We start from the raw sequence: 19,905 nt of genomic DNA, 5'->3' as shown, positions 1-19,905 counted from the left end.
CAACCAAAGTCAGAGGGAATTCATTAAGCAATGTTTATCAAATAGGAAGTGTAGTTTTGATCTTCTTTTGCTGTTTTTGCAGTGAAGTTTGGTTGGAGAGTGACGAAACCTGCAGCTTCAGTATCTGTGAGATGTCGGCAATCAGCACCCGGCAGACATTTACCCGCGTATGTACCATAGGGGGAAGGAGCCGCACTTTGTGTTTACATCGTTTTATGCTTATTTTCTCTTTAATCATTTGATGTTTTAGCTGTTTGGTGGTTGTTGAAATAGTTTTGTGAGCTTTAACCTGAGATTCTTACAAATTCTGGCAAAATACATTTATATTTAAAAATCGATTCAGGATTTAATAAATCGCATTATTTAAAATGCGATGCATTGATTTGAAATCGATTAGAATCTGGAAATCGATTTTTTGAACCCACACTTAGTGGAAAGTTAGCCAGTTGCTGGAAGAGGAGTTGTGGACTCCTTTAAAAGGAGGGTCAGAGGGGCCACAGGGGCTCTCTTTTCTGTTTGTCTTTGTGTGGCTCTGCTGTCTGTGCTTATTAAGGCTCTACACCTCAGGGTTTGCTTTTATTGATTTGCTATGTGTTGTCTTGCTGTTCATATGATTCAGTTTATTAATTTCTGTCATCACAGCATTTCTTTGAAATACAAAGAGGATATATTTACATGCCGTTGCCTTGACAACGCTCCAGTGGACCACAGCTGGTGGTGTGGAGAACTGCGGTCTCATTACAGGTGAGACTGAAGCAGGTTTCTGGATCAGAGTTGATCACTGTACCAGGTCGATACAGCCCACCTGAGGATTGAAGGTGAGTTTATTTTAGTTCAAAAACTATTCGGGTCATATCTGACCGATTTACAAATTAAAAAACTCCTAAATATTGTGTTTTACATCCGATTTCCCCAAGGCTTTATGACATTACTATGCACTAGAACATATAAAAGTGATGAGCACATTTTTTGTTGAATTTTGAGTGCTTTAATCAAATTTGTTACATCTGTGTTGTTCCCAGTCAAAAGTGACCGCCTTAGGAAACGAATGGGAGTTTGGAGCTTTAGATTCACTTACCTGAGTGTCTGCATCCACTGATGTCTAAGAAACCGCGATATGAGGAAGTAAGATTGACTGTATCCACTGTGGTTCCACCGACCTGAAGCTCATACACCTGAACAGAAACAAACACAATCAATGTTATGACCACAAAGCAGACAAGATTAAAACAATAATTTTTGCCTTTTTAATGTAGTATTTAAACATTAACAGATGTGGATAGTTGTTTTTAAACACTCAGAGACTCACCACTGGATCAGAGGTGTATCTGTCCAACACCAGAGCTGCTTGTGAGCTGCTCCCAAAGTTCAAAGGAAAGAAACCAAACTGTAACGAGCAAACAGAAACCTTTCAGACACTATCAGGGAAGTTTCCTTTAAAAGCTTTTACAAAAGTGTTTGATGTGATAAAACTTGAAATTTTATTTTTGGTTTTCAGTGTTTATACAATTAATTTGAGGTAAAACTGTAAAAAGTGACACCAGTCACATTTAACAATGTGATAAAGAAAAATACTCACATGAGGAAAACTTATCAAAAAATAACGTTCCAAACTGTTCTGAATGGTTGGAAAATATTGACGAACGTAATCCACATCACCATAGTAAGGTTGTAAATGTATGTAATAGTAAAATTGCTCTGCGCCCTGTGAACGCTCCACAATACAGTCGCCTCCAGTTTCAGGACTGAAAAAGCCGTTGAAACAGACGGTAACATTTCCAGATGTGATGTTCACCTGTGGAGAATCAGAGACACAACGAGTCAAACATCAACATCTTTTGTGCTTTGAGTCATTTACAGCTGAACTGTTGGTGTCAGAGCTGCTCAGGTTTCAGTCAGAGCTCTCGCTCTGCTTCAGGAAGCTGCATCAGCTGATGTTCACATACTCAGCATCACTGCAGAGGACATTAATGAGACTCTGAGCTTAAAGCCAGCTGCCCTCTGAGGGCCTGAACCCGGGAACAGAGAGTGTGTGACCTTCATGAACTGCTGATGTTCACTCAGTCTGCAAACATGATCTCTGCCACAGGTGGAGACTAAACAGCAACAGTGATGGAAACACAAAGATCTGCTACAACATCAGGCTTCATCCTACTCACATAGAGCTGCTCGTACTGCTGTCCATAATATGTGATGGGACATAAGCTGATGTTCACCACTGAAGACTCAGTGAATGTCTGCTGAGCACCTGAAGACACAGAGACACATGAGAGCTGTGAGCTACAGTCTGTTAGCTGGTCGGACAAACAGGGAGAGCTGCAGGCTGAAACACTGACTTCATGAATGGATTAAACAGCGTTTGTTCACCAATCAGTTTAAACCTTTACTATGACATCATCAGTTAGCTGTTCTTGAAAACAAAAATAACAGGAAACGACAGCTTGATAAGACTTCTGGATGCTGGCTGTTGTGAATATATACTTTTAAAATATTTTTTTCTGATGAGTAATTTTGATATTATCAATGCTGTTTTGGTTAATTGCAGCGATTACGAAAAGTTGGGTCACGTGGGTTAGGGTGGTTCTAGGTGACTGTTGTTTTTTTTAAATTAAATGTCATTGAATAAATCCTTTTCCATCTATTAACTACTGTCAGAGAAGCAGTAGTAGAGGTAGTGTTAGCTGTCAGTAAACAAAGCCTGACCTCGACGTCCCAGTGACATTTTCTTTGCTCATTTTTATTTTTCATTCATAAATTTAATAAGCAGATAATAGATTATTCAACTCTAAATGTATTTATTGATTTCATGAATAATATGAACACAAGTGATGCTGTTTGTGATCCGTTTGGTTTGTTGCTGTTTCTGTGTAAATCTGAACTTGTGTTTTCTCTGATTGGAGGATGTTGAGGGTTGAAGAAGAAGGAGCAGATTTTTGTTTGTTTACTTTGAATTATTGTTTTGCTTATTTGGCTCTTTTTTTTACTCTATTGTTAAAGAATAATTTAAAATCTTTTAAAAAAGGTGAACATTTGCTGAAGATGTCAGATTATTTGTACTTAAAGCTTTCTTCGTCGTCCCTCTCATGTTGTTGTAGTCGAGTACTGTGAGGACACTTTCAAAATGGCGGCCAGGTGTGTGTGTTTACCTGTCAGTGCAATCAGAGAACACAGGAAGAGCAGAGGGCGGAGCATGATGGAGAGGGCCAATCAACTGACAGAAACCTGAAACACAAACATTTTGAGAAAGCTGCGGGAAATTCTAACATTTACAGTCAGTTTATTTATACTTTAAAATTTTCAATGAAGTTTAACTTCACAAATTTTAAGTTTGAAACCTTCACCATCCAGAGAATAAAATATGTCGAATTAAGTTCACTTCAAATGTGTTGTATGGACTCATCAAACCAAACATTATCTCCTTTTGACTTACAGAGTTCAGTATTTGCCTCGAGCATAAACATGAACATGAGCTGTGTTTCTGTGGAAAACCAACCTGTGCTGTGTTTGTGATTCTGCTGAAAACAAGAAGACAAAAATCAATTATTGTAATTTGAAGTGTTTAATGTGTCAAATTATACACAAACTCTGTCACAGCAATGTTACAAAGACAAACTTATAGATGACATAATACATGATCAGCTCTATATAACATCACACATTAACAAAATAAAATCACTTTATTCTGTAACAACACAAAAACCCTCTGAGTGTTTTTGTGTCCACTGAGCAGTGTTGTCAGTGTCATGTGACGCACTCACACATTCATCAAACTGTGTTCGGACTCTTTGTCAGCTTTGACGTGTTCACAGGTTTCTGTCATCAGGACCTGAGCAGCAGCTTTCTTTAGCTCTGAAGGTTAAATAAAGGTGGGCGTGTCTTCAGCCCGAGGCGTTCGGGGCTCCAGAGTAAAAATAAATGTTTATAAAGTAAAGATGTGTTCAGGCGTCACAGTTTATCTGGGCAGAAGTCACACTCAGGTCTCTGACCAGACTACCCAATCATCACAAACCAATCACAGCACTGCGTTCCTCCGACAGCACCTGTAAGCTGACAGTGTTGATTGGTCCAAGTCTGACAAACTGCTGTTTGCTGACCAGCTGAAGCTCATCAACGATGGACATAAGAAGCTTTATTAAAAAGAAAAGTGAGGGAGGGGCAGGAGGGCGAGTCAGCAGCTTGTTGGAAATTCACCAAATTATTCCAACAATGCAAAACTGTCAGTAAATCAACAATAAATAATAAATCAGATAAAACAAGTGAATAAAAGTGTGAGTGCATAAAAAGCCAGGATGTTGAGCTGAGCTGGAGCTGAAAGTAAGCGAGGTTGCTGACAGGAAACACTAACAGACCAACAGCACTGTCGTATCCATGTAACAGGTTGGAGGCCCAAATAAAATGTTTCTGTTTTACTTTAGTTCAGTTTGAGGAAGTTTGTCTCCAACAATGATAAATTAGACAAACATTCAAATCTATTCTCTGTGGAGCTTTGTGCTCCAAGCACATCAGGAAAGGATCTCCTGATGTCCAGTAAGAACAGGAGGAATGATGACCACCAGCCCCAAAACACTCAGCTCAGCTTTTAACATCTGGATAAAACACTAAACGTCAGCTTTCACACCTTCATCTGTCTGTGATGTGTTTGTTGTGCAGTCTGTTAACAGTCCTAACACTGATGTGTTGTTCAGCTCTGACATGTGTCCACTGAGCCGTCCTGATGTGTTACAAGAGGCAGAGCAAGAGTCCAGGTGTGCAGCTCGTCTTACCTGCAGCTCTGATGGAGGATGAGGAGGATGAAGGCTGCTGCTCAGGAGGCTCTCTGGTGATTCTTCTGTTGGTGTCTCTGTGAAGAGGACGCTGCTCTCTCCGTCCGTCTCTCTTTATGTGGATCCTGGAGAGCGGGGTTGGAGGTGGAGTCCACGGTGGAGACACCTGATGGGAACCTCCCACTGATGGATGCTTATTCAGCCTCTTCTTACACAAACAGGACAACAGCAACAGGAAACACTGAAATAAGTTTGTTACTGTGGGATTCAAAGATATTCAACAATAATGCTGTTCATGTCTTCTTAAAGCTCTTTGTCCTGTTAACAACTGTGATACAACTGAATCTACATTTTGTGTCACACTCTTCATGACTGTGGTGTTGTGTAAAAAGACATTTGGCCCCACCCAGTGATGCACTTAATGCAAAGATATGCGTATTTTTTCAATTCTGTTCTGGCACTTTGGCAGCTTTGATGCGTTAAATACTTTTGTCCTCATCAGGACCTGAGCAGCAGCATTCCTTAGCCTGAAGATGCCTTAAAGGTTAAGTCACATGATGCAGAGCTGGTTCCTGGAAATCGATGTGCTACGTGTGGTCCATCATGAACAGCTTCCCTTTATGAGTCTGTGTTCTGATCTCACTCAGATCTCACTGGTTATTAAAGTAAGAATGTTTAATATTAAACTCACAGCAGAAGTTAAAGTGACACAAAAACAGTTCGAGCGTCTCTCTGTGGTTTTCTCCATAATAATAAACATGATCCTCCATTTGGATCATATCATAGTTTTATATCAGAGACTCCATAATGATTAATGTGATGTTGACCCCATGAACCTTTCACATAGACAGAGTCAGAGTTTCTGTTTCACTCATGTTGAACGTGTGTTGTTGTGGAGGCAGCTGTGACTGTGGGTCCTTTAAAGAAACAGCTCACATTTCAACAGTAAGACAACATCACCAACAGAAGCTGGAGTCACATTACAAATCTTGTTGAGATGACAAAAATAATATGTCTTCTTCAGGTGCCATGTTTCATTATGTAAAGACACTTTTTCAGTTTGAGGTATGTCACATGTAAGAGCTTTACTGAACTCGTGAAGCTTTCAGAGGGTCAGAGTTATGAAACGTGCTGTTGTCACAGCAGCGTAACAGAAAAAAGAAGTGTCAAATGTAACAGAGCAGGAAATCTGTGCTTTTCTCTGAGCTGATGATGAACGCAGGTTGTTAAAGGTGTAAATACCTCCTTAGTTCCAGGCAGAAAGTCACTGAGACCTGCAGCAAGAGGCTTTAATAGACAGAGAACCAGAACTTTCTTTCCTCAGTGCACTATTGCTTCTGTATTATGCTCCTGCCAGACTTACTGATAAAGCTAAAATCAATAAAAATAAAATAAAAATAAAAAATAAAATCAGAAATCCAAAGGTGCACAAACAGGGATTTCCGGCCCTGTCAATTAAAGAAAGAATTACTTGGTGCTTCCCACACACTTTAATATTGCAAATATGAAAAACTGCATGAACATGGATCCCTGCTCAGATAAATAGATTTTTATGTGAATAATGGTGAAGAGACTGGTTCATATATAGCACTTTTCTACTGTATCTGAGCACTCAAAGCACTTTATTTGTACATTCACCAATTCCCAGCATTTCTTTCTATGCTGGGTCTCAGTGCTACCTATCTAACCCTGACACACATTCATACGTGAGCAACATGAAATTATTATCTTGACCAAGGTCACTTGGCATGAAGACCTGAGCAGACTAGGATCGACCGACCCACCTTCCGGTTAGTAGGCGACCTGCACAACCTCCTGAGGTACAGTCTATATAGTGGGCAAGATTGATGAGATATGTGCAAGCATGTTGGACAGGGTCAGTCAGTTACTTGTAACGCGTTACTGCCCATCTCTGTTCATGAGCAGTATTAGTTTTCTTAGTTTCTAACAAGCCTTTGACAGTTAAACATTACATGACCGAAACACCAACATGAAAAAAAACACCCCGCACAAATCAGATGTTACTCTGCTTTTATTTTTAATTTAGTAAACTCTGAAAGGTCTTACAGACAGCTGGTGCTTAGAATAGAGTTGAATAACTATTAAAACAGATGTAATATTTCTGAACAGTTTGGAGTCGTTCAGTATGCACAAACAGCATGCTTGTTCAGACGCTGCTCTAAAATGCGCTTTCGCTTTCCTCATATTATAAAAAAGATTTTTAATGCTAGTTTTATCTCAAAATTCATGGTTAAGAAAAAATATCCAACACATATGAACACCAGGTAATAAAGAAAAGTGTGTCACGGCTGGGGCAGCAGCTGTGTGATGTGTAGGAAGGAGGACTCGAATGTAGGTGGTTTATTATGAATGCAGAACACAAAGAGGGGAAGGCAAAACTGAACTTATGATAAAGTAAACTGGGAGAAACTATAGTACAGCAAACCTGAACATGAAGGGAGAACGCGGAGAAAAAATGGAAAAATACAGTGGATGAACACAGATGACGCGACAACGAATACAAGCAGACACACACTATAAATACACAGAGGGACCCTGGGAAATCACACACATGTAGGAGACACAGCTGGATCTGATTAACCTGACGAGACAGGGGAACACTGAAACCAGGGACCAACAGAGGGAGCACCAACCCTGAAACCCCAAAACACAAACGATCCCAAAACAGTCCACAAATAATGATAATAATAATAATAATAATAATAATAATAATAATAATAATAATAATAATAATAATAACTACCCCTGAGAGCTAAAACTCAGGTGAGGGTTTAAAGGTGTTTGCCAGTGATTGGACATCTGCCATGATAAAGTGCTCTGTAGTGTCCATCTCCTCCTGCTCCAGCAGCTCTACACTCTGGAAACAAACTTCACTTACTTATCTTATCTAAAACATCCAATGAAGAGCTCTTCCTCTTATTGTTATTTTTCCTTCCTGTTCTTGTTTTCAGGAAGGAGAACAAATTCTAGAAGAAAGTACAAGAAAGCCTGGGTAATAGAGTTCAGGCTGTATGGGAGAGTAAAGGTGATCATGCAAAATTTTCACTTTCAAGCCCTTTGTTCAAACTGTTTTTACCCTGTATACTGTATTTCCATATATGTTTGCACATTTAAATAAATCACTGCAGATATTTCCTAGTTTCCTAGCAACATGTAAAGAAATAAGCTGTGGCTCAAGACTTTTGCACATTAGTGTATATAAAGGTAACCTTACAAACAGAAACTGCAGTGATGTTAAAAATGTTGGTATGATTCTTGACTCAGCTACATGCCTCTTCTTCAGTGTTTTGTTTGTTTTACTAGTAACAATAATAGAAACCTTTATGTTTAAGGCCTGTCACTTCAGAGGTTCACAGAACAGGTTAAAAACAAATAAAAGGTATCAAATGTAACAAAGCAAGAAAAACCACTTGCTGGTTAGGAAGCTATCTTTGCAACCAGCAGCATTAGAATTAAAATCTACTGGATTACTGCTTCTCCTGCAACTCTGTACAAGTTGTTGTAGTTCTCCAGTCGGTTTCAGTTTGTTAAACCTTCCCTTCACAATAATCTTAATCTAATAAAAGGAAAAACTGGTAATTGTAATAGTGACAGTGAATATTTTCAAAAGATCAAGCTGTCCAGGGTGTACCCCGCCTCTCGCCCTATGACAGCTGGGATAGGCGCCAGCACCCCCAGCGACCCTGAAAAGGATAAGCGGAAGTGAATGGATGGATGGAGCTAAAGGGCAGTATATACAATGAAAATTAAAAGAGGAACTAAAATGTGTCCTTGATTAATGACACAGCTGAGTGAGCTGATAATAAATAGCAGTTTCCTGTTTGGAAAAAAAAACAGTGTTGCACTTGACAACTCAGGCCAACCTCCTGCTCTCAACATTTTAAAAGAATCTCACTGTCAATGTTGTTGAATCCTGTTACAGCAACACTAAAATAGCCTCAAGGAAAGATAAAAGATTTCAATATGCAGCTTCAACAGGTCTAATTCTCACTATGCAGTGGCCTTATGCTGACTGGCTGGTATCAGGCTGCATAACTCTGCCATTTGAAGCTTTTCAACAATGAATTTATGCACATCAACACTTTATAATACCATGCTGTTAAATCACATCATCTATTCTTTGACCAGAGCAGAGGATTACTCTATCAATCTTAATGTTAACAGCGTTAGCATCTTTGCTAATTAAAGCTACTCTCACAGGTGAGCTACTATACATGCAGATAGTTATATTTGTTTTTACATTCTTGCTGTTTGTCTGTATCATGATTGTTAATAGCTGTTCTTTATCTTCTTGTTTTTATTTAATTTTAGTTTATTTGCTCTTTTAGCTGTCAGTGACTCTGCATCCACAGTTTCAGTTTCTGCTCCTGTTTGTTGTTTTTAGTTTTTCATACTGTGAGGGGTTTAAATATGAACAGTATGTGATGGTTGAAGTACTTTGTATTGTTGTTCTGCTAACAGGTGCAGTGCAAATGACTCAACATCATCTTGTCTTACATTCTTCATGACTGTGTTCGTGACTTCTAAACGAAACAAAGGTTTTTGTTCCAGATCAGTGCAGATTTCATGCCAAGCAATGGCACATGCTTTAAATTCTGTTCTCACACATTGACAGCTGTGATGTGTTTACAAATGTGTGTTCTCATCAATACTTGAGCAGCAGCTTTCTGTAACCTTGAAGATGACTTACAGACAGCTCATAGAGTGCAGTGCTGATTACCAGGACTGTGTGCTACGTGTCTCTCATAGAGAACTCATACAGCTCCCCATTACAAATCTGTGCCCACTGTACAAACCCAGATTTCACTCATTATTCAAGTTAGACAATCCCAGGAAAGACTGTAAAATGTTCAAATTATTCACAGCAAAATATAAATCTTTTACAGTCTGCAACAAAGCAGTTTTTGCCTTTATTGTTTTATTTTTGTCCTCGTTATCAATTGTGTGGTGAGTTGATGAGCAATAACAATGAATGCTGATCGGTAAAGGTGTTTTTGCAACAAACTTACAATTATCAGCTTTAGAATCAAAACTTGAAATTTTTGTCCACATTTCTCTATCACTGCCATCATAAAGCATACTGCAACTTACTGAAACATTTAGTGGTAAAAATAACCATTAATTATAAGTTTCCTGGAGTGATGAATAAACATTTGACATTTTCAGTTTAAATTGTCATCATTATGTACCGAGTATTACAGTGAGTGTTTATGACCATCTGGATCTGTCAAGATTTGGGGCAACATTTCAGCCAGTGCTGTTGAGAATCCTGTTAAAATTGATAAAATTCGAAATACAGAAAAATACTGTCGGGTTCTGATGCACCAAAGTGTTGGTTTGATTTTTCAGCATAAAAATGAAGTAGAGCTCTAAATCTCCTACAGGAAAATATTTCTGATGATACCTAAAGGAAATTACAGAAACACAGTTCAGGCTGTGTATGAACTCTGTTTTTGCCCCATATACTGTACTTCCATATATGTTTCAATAAATCACTGCACCTATTTCCTATTCTCCTAGCAACATGTAAAGAAATGAACAGTGGCTCAAGACTTTTGCACATTACTGTACATAATGGTAAACTTACAAACAGAAACTGCAGTGATGTTAAAAATGTTGTGATGTTATGATTCTTGACATTGTAGACTTTCAGCTACACGCCTCTTCATCAGTGTGTCATGTTTTAGTTTGTATTGGAAACTTTTATGTTCAAGACGTGTCACGTCAGAGCAGAACAAATGAAAAAAATGTGTCAAATGTACCAGAGCATGAAATTCCACTTCAAATGTTTCACTGAGCTGATGCTGGTTGGTAAAGTTGTCTTTGCAACCTACTTGCAACCAGCAGCATTAGTGAATTAAAAATGTAAATGTGTCATGGTCGGACGGTCCTTCCCGGGGCGACCTGCCTGTGTGTGTGTGTTTCTCTCTCTCCTCCTCCCTACCCTTACTGTCTCCACCCAGCGGCTGACACACCTGCACCTAATTTGCCACCCAGCTGTCACTAATCATCCTTCGTCGTGGGCTGAGGTATTTAACTGTGTGTCCAGACAGCAGTCGACGCTGGATTGTACTTGAAGCTCGGTAGTAAGAGTGTTTGTTACTTGCAACGTTACTTTAGCCGGCTAGCCTTCTCACCTGTTGTTGTTGCTCATTTGTAGGAGGAAAAGATACGGAGCAGGAGGTTGGAGAGAAGGAGCCCGCGGGATTAAGCTCTCGGAGGAGAAAACACACTCGGATAATCACTTTGGAAACTCACCTGCGTACCACTGGGAGTTTGGAGAAGATCACCGTTGGATTTTTGCACTTTGCTTTGTGTGTGGAGACTGTTTTTGAGCACTGTAAATAAACGCACTGTTTGCTTTGCATCCAGAGCTCCGCGACTGAGTCCGTATTTTCCCATCACCCGTGACAGAACAATCCAGCCAGCAATGGACTCAGCGGACTCAACTCCCGTCCAGCGCGAGCTCGCGCTTCAAGCTGAACGGTTGGAACGACATGAAAAGATGCTGCAGCATGTTGCCGAGGAGCAGTCCGCGCTACTACAGGTGGTATCTGAACTGAAAGGTTGCTTGCTACACCTAGAGCACCTGTTGAGCTTATGCCTCAGATATTGCCAAAATCACCCTCATGGTTGAGCTCATGACTGGACGAGCTCTGCTGTGGGCTCAAGCAGTCCTGATCGCCCAGCCCTCAATCTCATATAGTGATTTTTTTCAGCAAATTTCGGTGTGTGTTTGACAAAGGATCTAACCCTGACAGTGCTGCTCATCGCATGTTTACTTTAAAGCAGGGCCGGCGGAGTGTGGCAGACTTCTCCGTGGATTTTTGGATCTTGGCCGAGGAGGCTGGCTGGGAGGAGAGGGCGCTCCGGGGAGCCTTGCTAAACAGCTTAAATGAGAACGTCAAACGTGAGTTGGCCACTAAAGAGCTACCTAAGTCGTTAAGTGCCCTGGTTAACATGTGTATCAGTCTAGACGACCATATGCGGGAGTTTGGCAGGCGGACTGGAGATGGGCGACGGTCAGTAGGGGGCGTAGGAGTTCCGACTGGATTACCGTCTCTCGAGTGGAGGGAAGAGGAACCGGACTCACCTGCTGACGAGGAGCAACCCATGCAGCTGGGACGGACTAAATTCACCCGGAGGAGAAGACAACTGGTGGGTGAGTGTTTTGTGTGCGGGAAGAAGGGGCATTTCGCGGACACCTGTCCCTCACGGCTAAAAGACTCAGCCCGTCAGTAAAGGTGGGGATACTGACGGGTGCGCCGGTTAACACATTCCTCCACCTCAGCTGCCCCGCTAAATTACGGTTTCTTTCCCGCACCCATTCTTGTGACGCATTAATAGACTCGGGAGCTGAACGGAGTTTTTTGGATGAGGCTTTGGCCCACAAAATGGGTTTGCCAGTTGTTCCTCTCCCTGAAGCGCTCAAAGTGTCAGCGCTAAATGGCAGACCTTTAGCTGCAGTCACTCACCGCACTCAAGAAATCACACTCGCTCTCTCCGGCAATCACACTGAGCACATGTTCCTGTTTCTCTTCAAGGCACCTGACAGACAGACCCTTAGTTTTGGGATTTCCTTGGCTCCAGCGACACAATCCACAGATTGATTGGGCCAAGGGATGTATCGTGGGGTGGAGCACCCGTTGCCATGAGCAGTGTTTACGCTCTGCGGTGCCGGGTTGCACGTCAGACGATCCTGTGGGGCTGCCCGCTCGCCCCGACTTGTCAACCGTGCCCGCCGAATATCACGATCTAGGTCAAGTCTTTAGCAAAGACGGGGCCCCTCCTCATCGTCCGTACGACTGCGGGATTGATTTGCTCCCGGGCGCCCCCTTGCCCGCTAGCCGACTCTATAGCATCTCGAAACCCGAGCACGAGTCTATGGAGCTCTACATTACGGACTCCCTGGCAGCTGGCATCATCCGCCCCTCCACCTCTCCCTTGGGTGCAGGCTTCTTTTTTGTTGAAAAGAAGGATAAGAGCCTACGCCCCTGCATTGACTTTCGGGTACTAAATAAGATCACAATCAAAAACAAATATCCTCTACCTCTGCTCGCCTCAGCTTTTGAACTCCTTCAAGGGGCCACCCATTTCACCAAACTTGATCTCCGCAATGCTAATCACCTGGTCCGCATCCGCGAGGGGGACGAGTGGAAGACAGCCTTCAACACCCATCTGGGTCACTTCGAGTACCTGGTAATGCCGTTCGGACTCCCAAACGCCCCTGCTGTCTTCCAAGCCCTGGTAAATGATGTTCTACGGGATTTTTTTTGAACCACTTCGTGTTTGTTTATCTTGACGACATTCTGATTTTCTCCAGGTCCAGGGCTGAGCATGTTAAGCATGTGAGACTGGTGTTACTGGTGTGCTGGAGAATCGGCTGTTTTGCAAAGCAGAGAAATGTGAGTTTCATGCCTCAACTGTCTCTTTTCTGGGTTTTATCATTGAACAGGGCCGGTTGTGAGCGGACCCAGCTAAGGTCAAAGCTGTGTTGGAGTGGCCTGTGCCCGGCACCCGGAAGAAGTTGCAAAGTTTTCTGGGATTCAGCAACTTCTACAGACGTTTCATCCGGGACTTCAGTAAGGTAGCATTGCCTCTCACACAACTTACATCGCCCAAACAGCCGTTCCTGTGGTCTCCAGCAGCTCAGCAAGCATTCGACCATCTCAAAAGCCTGTTCGCCTCGGCCCCCATCCTGGCGCAGGCTGACCTCGCCCTGCCGTTCGTGGTGGAAGTGGACGCTTCTGATTCGGGAGTTGGGGCGGTTCTCTCTCAGCGCCAGGAAGGTAAATTACACCCCTGTGCCTTTTTCTCCCGTCGTCTCACTCAGGCCGAAAGGAATTATGATGTGGGCGACCGGGAGCTTCTTGCCATCAAGTTGGCGCTGGAGGAGTGGCGGCACTGGTTGGAGGGGAGCGAACATCCTGTTGTCGTGTGGACGGACCACAAGAACCTTGCCTACCTCCAAGCGGCTAAGCGCCTGAACGCCCGACAGGCCAGGTGGGCATTGTTTTTTGCTCATTTTAACCTAACCGTTACCTACAGGCCCAGGTCCCGGAACACGAAACCAGACGCCTTGTCACGCCAGTTCGCGCCAGACACAGACCCTGAGGAGAAGGAGAGGCCCATTCTGCTGGCCTCGTGCATTGTGGGGACCCTCACCTGGGAGATAGAAAGGGTGGTCCAAGATGCTCAGCAACAAGAGCCCGACCCCGGCACCAATCCAGCAGGTAGATTGTATGTTCCCTCAGTGGTCAGGGGTAAGGTCATCCACTGGGCACACACGGCACGGTTTACCTGCCATCCAGGCAGGAATCGAACTGTCACCTTTTTGCAAAGGCTGTTTTGGTGGCCCTCTCTCAGGACGTCCGGGAGTATGTGGCCGCATGTCCTGTGTGCGCCCGAAATAAGACGTCCAACTCACCTCCATCGGGACTCCTTAGACCACTGCCTGTCCCCAGCTGGCCATGGTCGCACATCGCTCTGGACTTCATCACTGGTCTCCCTCCGTCCTGTGGTAAAACTGTTATACTCACCATCATTGACCGTTTCTCTAAGGCTGCCCATTTTGTTGCCCTTACCAAACTTCCCACCGCTCTAGAGACTGCCCAGCTCTTAACCCAGCATGTTTTTCGCCTTCACGGCATTCTTCTAGACATTGTTTCTGACCGTGGGCCCCAGTTCACCTCTCGGGTGTGGAAGATGTTTTGTACCGAGCTGGGGGTTGTGAAGAGTAGAAAGATATTTTGCTGCTATTATTTGCTGCTATTTTTATAATCATCATTACCATTTCATTATTAATAGTGATATTGTATTCAGATGTTCAAACATACTGGTATCATATCAGCTTTTATTACAGGTCCAGTAAGAACCACGTTAAACTGAGTTGAATCTATAATCTTAAATGTTTATATGCAGACTGCATTGTAAAAGAAAGACCCTAACGTTGAGTATACTCTGTGCCAAAATGAGACAGGAAACTGCAGGCTGACAGGAAACGCCATGCTTTGCAAAAGTGAATCCAAAAGCAGAGTCTGAGTGCAAGTATTTTGAGCAGGTTATGAACAATCAGGTTATTCTTTATTATCTTTTATCTTTTATTCATCTATATCTTTTGATTAAGCTTTTAGTAGAGGTTCTTGATTAAAACATTTATTCAGTATATTACATATATAGTTCCAGTTAGGTTATTACATATAAGGATGAGCCTCTGTTCTGGTGATAGGTCAGAAGTGCAACGGGTGCGATGAGAGAGCATTTAAGGACGAGACACACATACAGCTAGTGGGTTCATTTATAGGTGAAAGTTTAATCATGTTTTGCTTGCAACTGCAAAATTGTGCCTGCATGAGTGACAGTTTGTGCAGAACGTGTGCCTGATGTTCTAGACGGATAACTGCAGGCAGGATGGTGACAGGATGCACCTGCCGACAATGTTCTTTTTAAACTGTGTTAAAAGTCATTGTGGTTTTGAGTTGACGTATGCAAGTATTGTATTGGTGAACGCAAGAGGGGGCGTTCTAATACCCCGATGTATAAAACTGTGTTCTGACGTTTTGGAGATGAGATTTTGATGCTGTTTGCATACAGTGTCCATCTCCCACGCTGCGTGTGTTTCATTAAAATCTTCGTTGACTCCACCTGACAGGGTCAGTATGTTATTCCGATCTCCACCATCTCTCTCTCCTCAAAATGAACCTTAACAGGGTCCAGGTCAGCCTGTCTTCTGGTTTCCACCCGCAGACTAATGGGCAAACTGAGCGAGCAAACCAGGAGCTGGGGGCCATGCTGCGCTGCGTCGTTTCCTCCAACCAGTCGTCATGGAGTGAGCAGTTGGCGTGGGCCGAATACGCCCATAACTCCAGCAAGTCGACCGCTAGGGGTGTCTCTCCCTTTGAAGCATCCCTGGGGTATCAACCCCCACTCCCCTCCATCACGGAAGGAGAGGTGGCCGTTCCCTCCGTGCAACATCACATGAGGCACTGTCGACGGATCTGGCGGGCGACTCGAGCGGCCCTACTGCGTACGAGCGCACAAAACAAGAGACTGGCCGACCGCCGCCGCGTCCCTACACCGGCCTATCGGGTGGGCCAGCAGGTATGGCTTTCCTCTAGGATCATCACTCTGCGGACTGAGTCCAAGAAGCTGGCTCCCCGGTTCCTTGGACCCTTTTCTGTGCAAGCCGTCCTGAATGCAGTGACTGTCCGGCTGGCCCTCCCGCGCAACATGAAGGTACACAACGTGTTTCATGTTTCTCAAATTAGGCCGGTCCGGACCAGCCCATTGTTTTTTTTTTTTGTTTGTTTTTTTTTTCTTTGGAAACTCCCCTGCGCACCACTGGGAGTTTGGAGAAGATCACCGTTGGATTTTTGCATTTTGCTTTGTGTTTGGAGACTGTTTTTGAGCATTGTAAATAAACGCACTGTTTGCTTTGCATCCAGAGCTCCGCGACTGAGTCCGTATTTTCCCATCACCTGTGACAAAATGTTCCTTTCTAAGTAAGTATTATTCCCATCATAATACTACGGCAACAGTAACAATTACTGAAACATTAAGTCATAAAGATACAAATGACAAGATTTTAAATTTGTCCTAAACTATTTATTTTAACAGACATTTTCAAAATTGTCAACAAGTTTGAAGGATATAAGGAAAAAAAAAAAAACTGTAGCAGTAATATCCTGATGCTCAGCCGTGTGATGTGTCTTATTTACAGTTTGTAATTTTTTTCCCAATGCAGTGTGGGCAACTTTCAGGTCCTTGTCCCAGCTCTGCACTCCTCTCCTGCTCCTGGTACTCTTACCCCTCTTCTACTCCTCTCTCCAGGCTCTGGCAACTTCTGAAATGTGGAAGGTGTGGTTACTTATGGATGTAAGCCGTGTCAGGCAGTCTTACCTGGCACAGTCCCCTGAACATGTCGCTCCACCTCTCCCCTTCACACCTTTCACCCCTCCATGCCTTCAGATGTTAATAGTAAGAAAACAGGTAATAAATTCAAACATATAAGGTAAATATTTAAACTGAAAGTCAGAGAATCCCAGAAGTGTGAGCGTATCTCTCATATTAATGACCTGAGCTGCGTTAGCGATAGTATGCTAGTAGTTAATAGAGATGAGAGAGTTCTAAAAAAGCCAAAACCGAAGAAATGTGATTTATGATGTTGGAGATTATAAATCCTCTCTGCGTCCTCCTGTCTGACCTGCAGGTGAGAAACAGGTGTGAGGTGTCAGCTGTCAGGTAGGTGATGAGTGAAGAACAGGACAGAATCCATTTCCTCTTCAAACTGCTGTCAGACATTATCTACTGCACTCTGATCACATCACTCAGACCAGCTGCTTTCTACAAAGTCTCATCAACAACATCTTTAGAAACAAACATCAACAACCAGGAAGCAGCTTCACCTCTGATCGCACACACACACAACTCTACTCACTCACCTGGAGGATCAACAACACTCAGGTAGATGATGCTCATGGAGTCGGTTTCTAAAGCGCCTCTCTTGCGGGTTGTTTTTGAAGTTTGCCAAAACTTCAAATCAATTGTGCCACCACTGATTTAGATTTTTTTTGTGACTGAACCAGAAATAATCAAAGGCTGTTCTAAAATCTTTGTCATGTAACAGAGCTGTATTGAAATGCCAGCAGACAAATTTTTAATGAAAACAGAACAATAAACCAGACAATGATCAGAAAAATCCACAGGGATTATTGACATTTTTTAAAATTACTCAAATCATGCCCTCGACACATCTGAGAGGTCACACAGTCTGAGCCTTCGAGAGGATTCAGAATGAGGTTATATGTGTTTCTTATCCAATAATGGGTTTTCAGTACAGTTGAAATCCCAACATAAAACTACATCACTACAGTCTTTAACAGTCTCACATAGCACATTTTTAAAAAAAACATTCTGTCCACTGCTTTAGATGGAGCATTCAGAGGAAGAAAAAAACCCAAACAAAATTCACATTTTCATATTTGGCTTTAGCCTTCAATAAACAGCCCTCAATCATTTCCTGTTTCACAAGAAAGAGACACAAAATTCTCAGAAAACACAATCCCCACCCCTCCACTGCTACTGGACTACAGCCCTTCCTCAAGCTTCTCTCATTGTCAGCAGTGCTGATATCCAAGTTCTTTAAAATCATAGGTTTGAGAAAAGCAGCTCTTTTCTCTTCATCTCCAAGACCATTAAATTCAATGTGCTGTTAAGGTTCAAAAATATAGGGAAGGAAACACAGGAGGAATGCAAGTAACCACACTGGTCCAAAGGGTAAAGACGATGATTTTAATGAAATGACACGCATGGGAGAATGAGCGGACTCCGTAAGCAGACAGCCCCACAATCTCATCCTCCTAACATCAAAATACAGTTTTATATGCATCAGAGTATATTTAGTGACGCCCCCTCATTGCGTCATCACATACATCAGCTTCAAAACCACAAATGTTCTATTTGACAACTTAAGGCACAATTAAAAGTACACTGGCTTCCATCTTCTCCCCGGTGGTTTCCCGTAAGCCAGCTCAGCTCTCGCATCATGCATCTACTGCTTCATCAGTCAACTTTCACCTACACCCTAACAGTGTGTATGTGTATGTGTGTGTATGTCTGTCTGTGCGTGCACAGAGTTTGCATATGCTCTCTGCACCTTAGTTGACCTCAACTTAGGCAACCAGGCTAAGGCCGTCCTGTGTTGTGATGATCTTAACTTCTATGTAAAATGTATAAAACAAATGTTTCAATCTAATACAACTACTTAAAACTTAATCAAAGCTTAATCAAAAATATAAATGCATAAAAGATAATAGCATCATCCAAACTGCTCCTCAGAATTACTTGCACTGAGACTGTGCTTTCGGTTTCACTTCTGCAGAAGCATGCAGTTTGCTGTCTTATTTTGAGGATACTCAGCGTTTCATATTGTGAGGGATGATGCACTGATCGGGGACCATTTTTAATTTCGTTGTACTTATGACAATGACAATAAAGACATTCTGATTCTGATTGAAACTTCAACCTTTACAGTCAAAAGACTTAGAATTCCTAAATACATCAACTTATAAAAGTTTTCTGATATCTACCAATCAGTTGCTCATGATACAAACCTCCTTTAACCAGAATAAAGAATTATATTTTAATAACGTCAAATCATGCTTAACTTTTAATATCTGTCAATTTTCTCTCGCGAACGATTAATTTTTCCCTGTAATAGCTGCAATTTTGTAAGGTTAATTTTTTTAATAGATAAAGACAATTTCATAAATTACATTTTAAAGTACATTTTCTTAATTTTATTAAGCAGTTAAAGGTTTGAGTAAAAACAGCTCTGGGTCTATTCCTTCACTCAGGAGACCCAAAATGAAAAAACAGCAGAACACCACGGCAGTATACACTTCTATTGTGTGTCATAAAAACAGAATGTTAAAATCATTGGTTAAAAGGTTGGGGGAAGGAGCGAACTTCTAATTGTAATATAAAGACAGCTCTTCCCATTTCACCCTCTATAGTTTGGTGTTATCTGTGGGGAAAGAGAGAGAGTGAGAGAGGGGATACAGAGAGAACTCCTAAACACCGTGATTTTTTTTTTAGAGCTGTTTTCTTGTGGTGTTGGTGCCATCTCCAATGGAATAGCCCATCCCCTAAGAAATCTAAAAGAGGGTCTTCTCTCTTGTCTTCTAGTGTTTATCAGGCTACTTACTCCAAGTGGTGTGTGATGCTTTCCACCATTGGAATGTATGATGTAGATGTGGCACTTTCAACACTCTATTCTAATGTGTAATTTAAAATATGAGGTAATTAGTGATGCGCGAATCATGAACGAATCGTTCAATACTCGAGAATCACTTTACTGACTCATGAATCATGATTCACAAGCCCAAATGACTCACTGACTCATCCCTGTTGCTGTTAGCAGCAGTATATCTAGCTTATAATTAAAATTGTGGAGAAAAACACAACATCCAGTATCTTAACAAAAACATTTCTGCTCTGAACTGGAAGAAAAAACCCTGAGTAGAAGCTCACATCAAGACAATAGCTCCTCGGTTTACAGTAGCATTGCTCTGCTAACATGCTAACAGCACATTTGAGCTACTCACCTCCTCCTTTCCTGTGC

At 42.2% G+C, this 19,905-nt stretch overlaps 2 protein-coding genes across 5 annotated transcripts in view; both read right to left on the bottom strand.

The window, feature by feature from the left end:
* Positions 1-19,905, bottom strand: part of LOC100692857 (uncharacterized) — a 444,159-nt gene that overhangs the window by 213,032 nt on the left and 211,222 nt on the right. The window lies entirely within an intron of this gene.
* LOC100704107 (alpha-tectorin) overlaps positions 1-19,905 on the bottom strand; it is a 78,188-nt gene that overhangs the window by 22,498 nt on the left and 35,785 nt on the right. The window contains exons 1-8 of one of the 4 annotated variants that reach the window (XM_025905923.1): positions 4,764-4,997; positions 3,494-3,515; positions 3,147-3,222; positions 2,160-2,248; positions 1,580-1,795; positions 1,310-1,387; positions 1,079-1,175; positions 676-805 (exon numbers count right to left, since the gene is read on the bottom strand). In XM_025905923.1, coding sequence (XP_025761708.1) covers positions 676-805; positions 1,079-1,175; positions 1,310-1,387; positions 1,580-1,795; positions 2,160-2,248; positions 3,147-3,192 — 656 coding nt within the window. In that variant the 5' untranslated portion in view covers positions 3,193-3,222; positions 3,494-3,515; positions 4,764-4,997. Of the gene's footprint in view, positions 1-675; positions 806-1,078; positions 1,176-1,309; positions 1,388-1,579; positions 1,796-2,159; positions 2,249-3,146; positions 3,223-3,493; positions 3,516-4,763; positions 4,998-19,905 lie in introns of those variants that run through there. The other 3 variants (XM_025905924.1, XM_019360269.2, XM_019360271.2) reach the window with 3 other exon arrangements.

Source organism: Oreochromis niloticus, linkage group LG3 (genome assembly GCF_001858045.2).
Source record: "Oreochromis niloticus isolate F11D_XX linkage group LG3, O_niloticus_UMD_NMBU, whole genome shotgun sequence".
Taxonomy (NCBI): domain Eukaryota; kingdom Metazoa; phylum Chordata; class Actinopteri; order Cichliformes; family Cichlidae; genus Oreochromis; species Oreochromis niloticus.
This window is presented reverse-complemented; position numbering and strand designations above follow the sequence as displayed.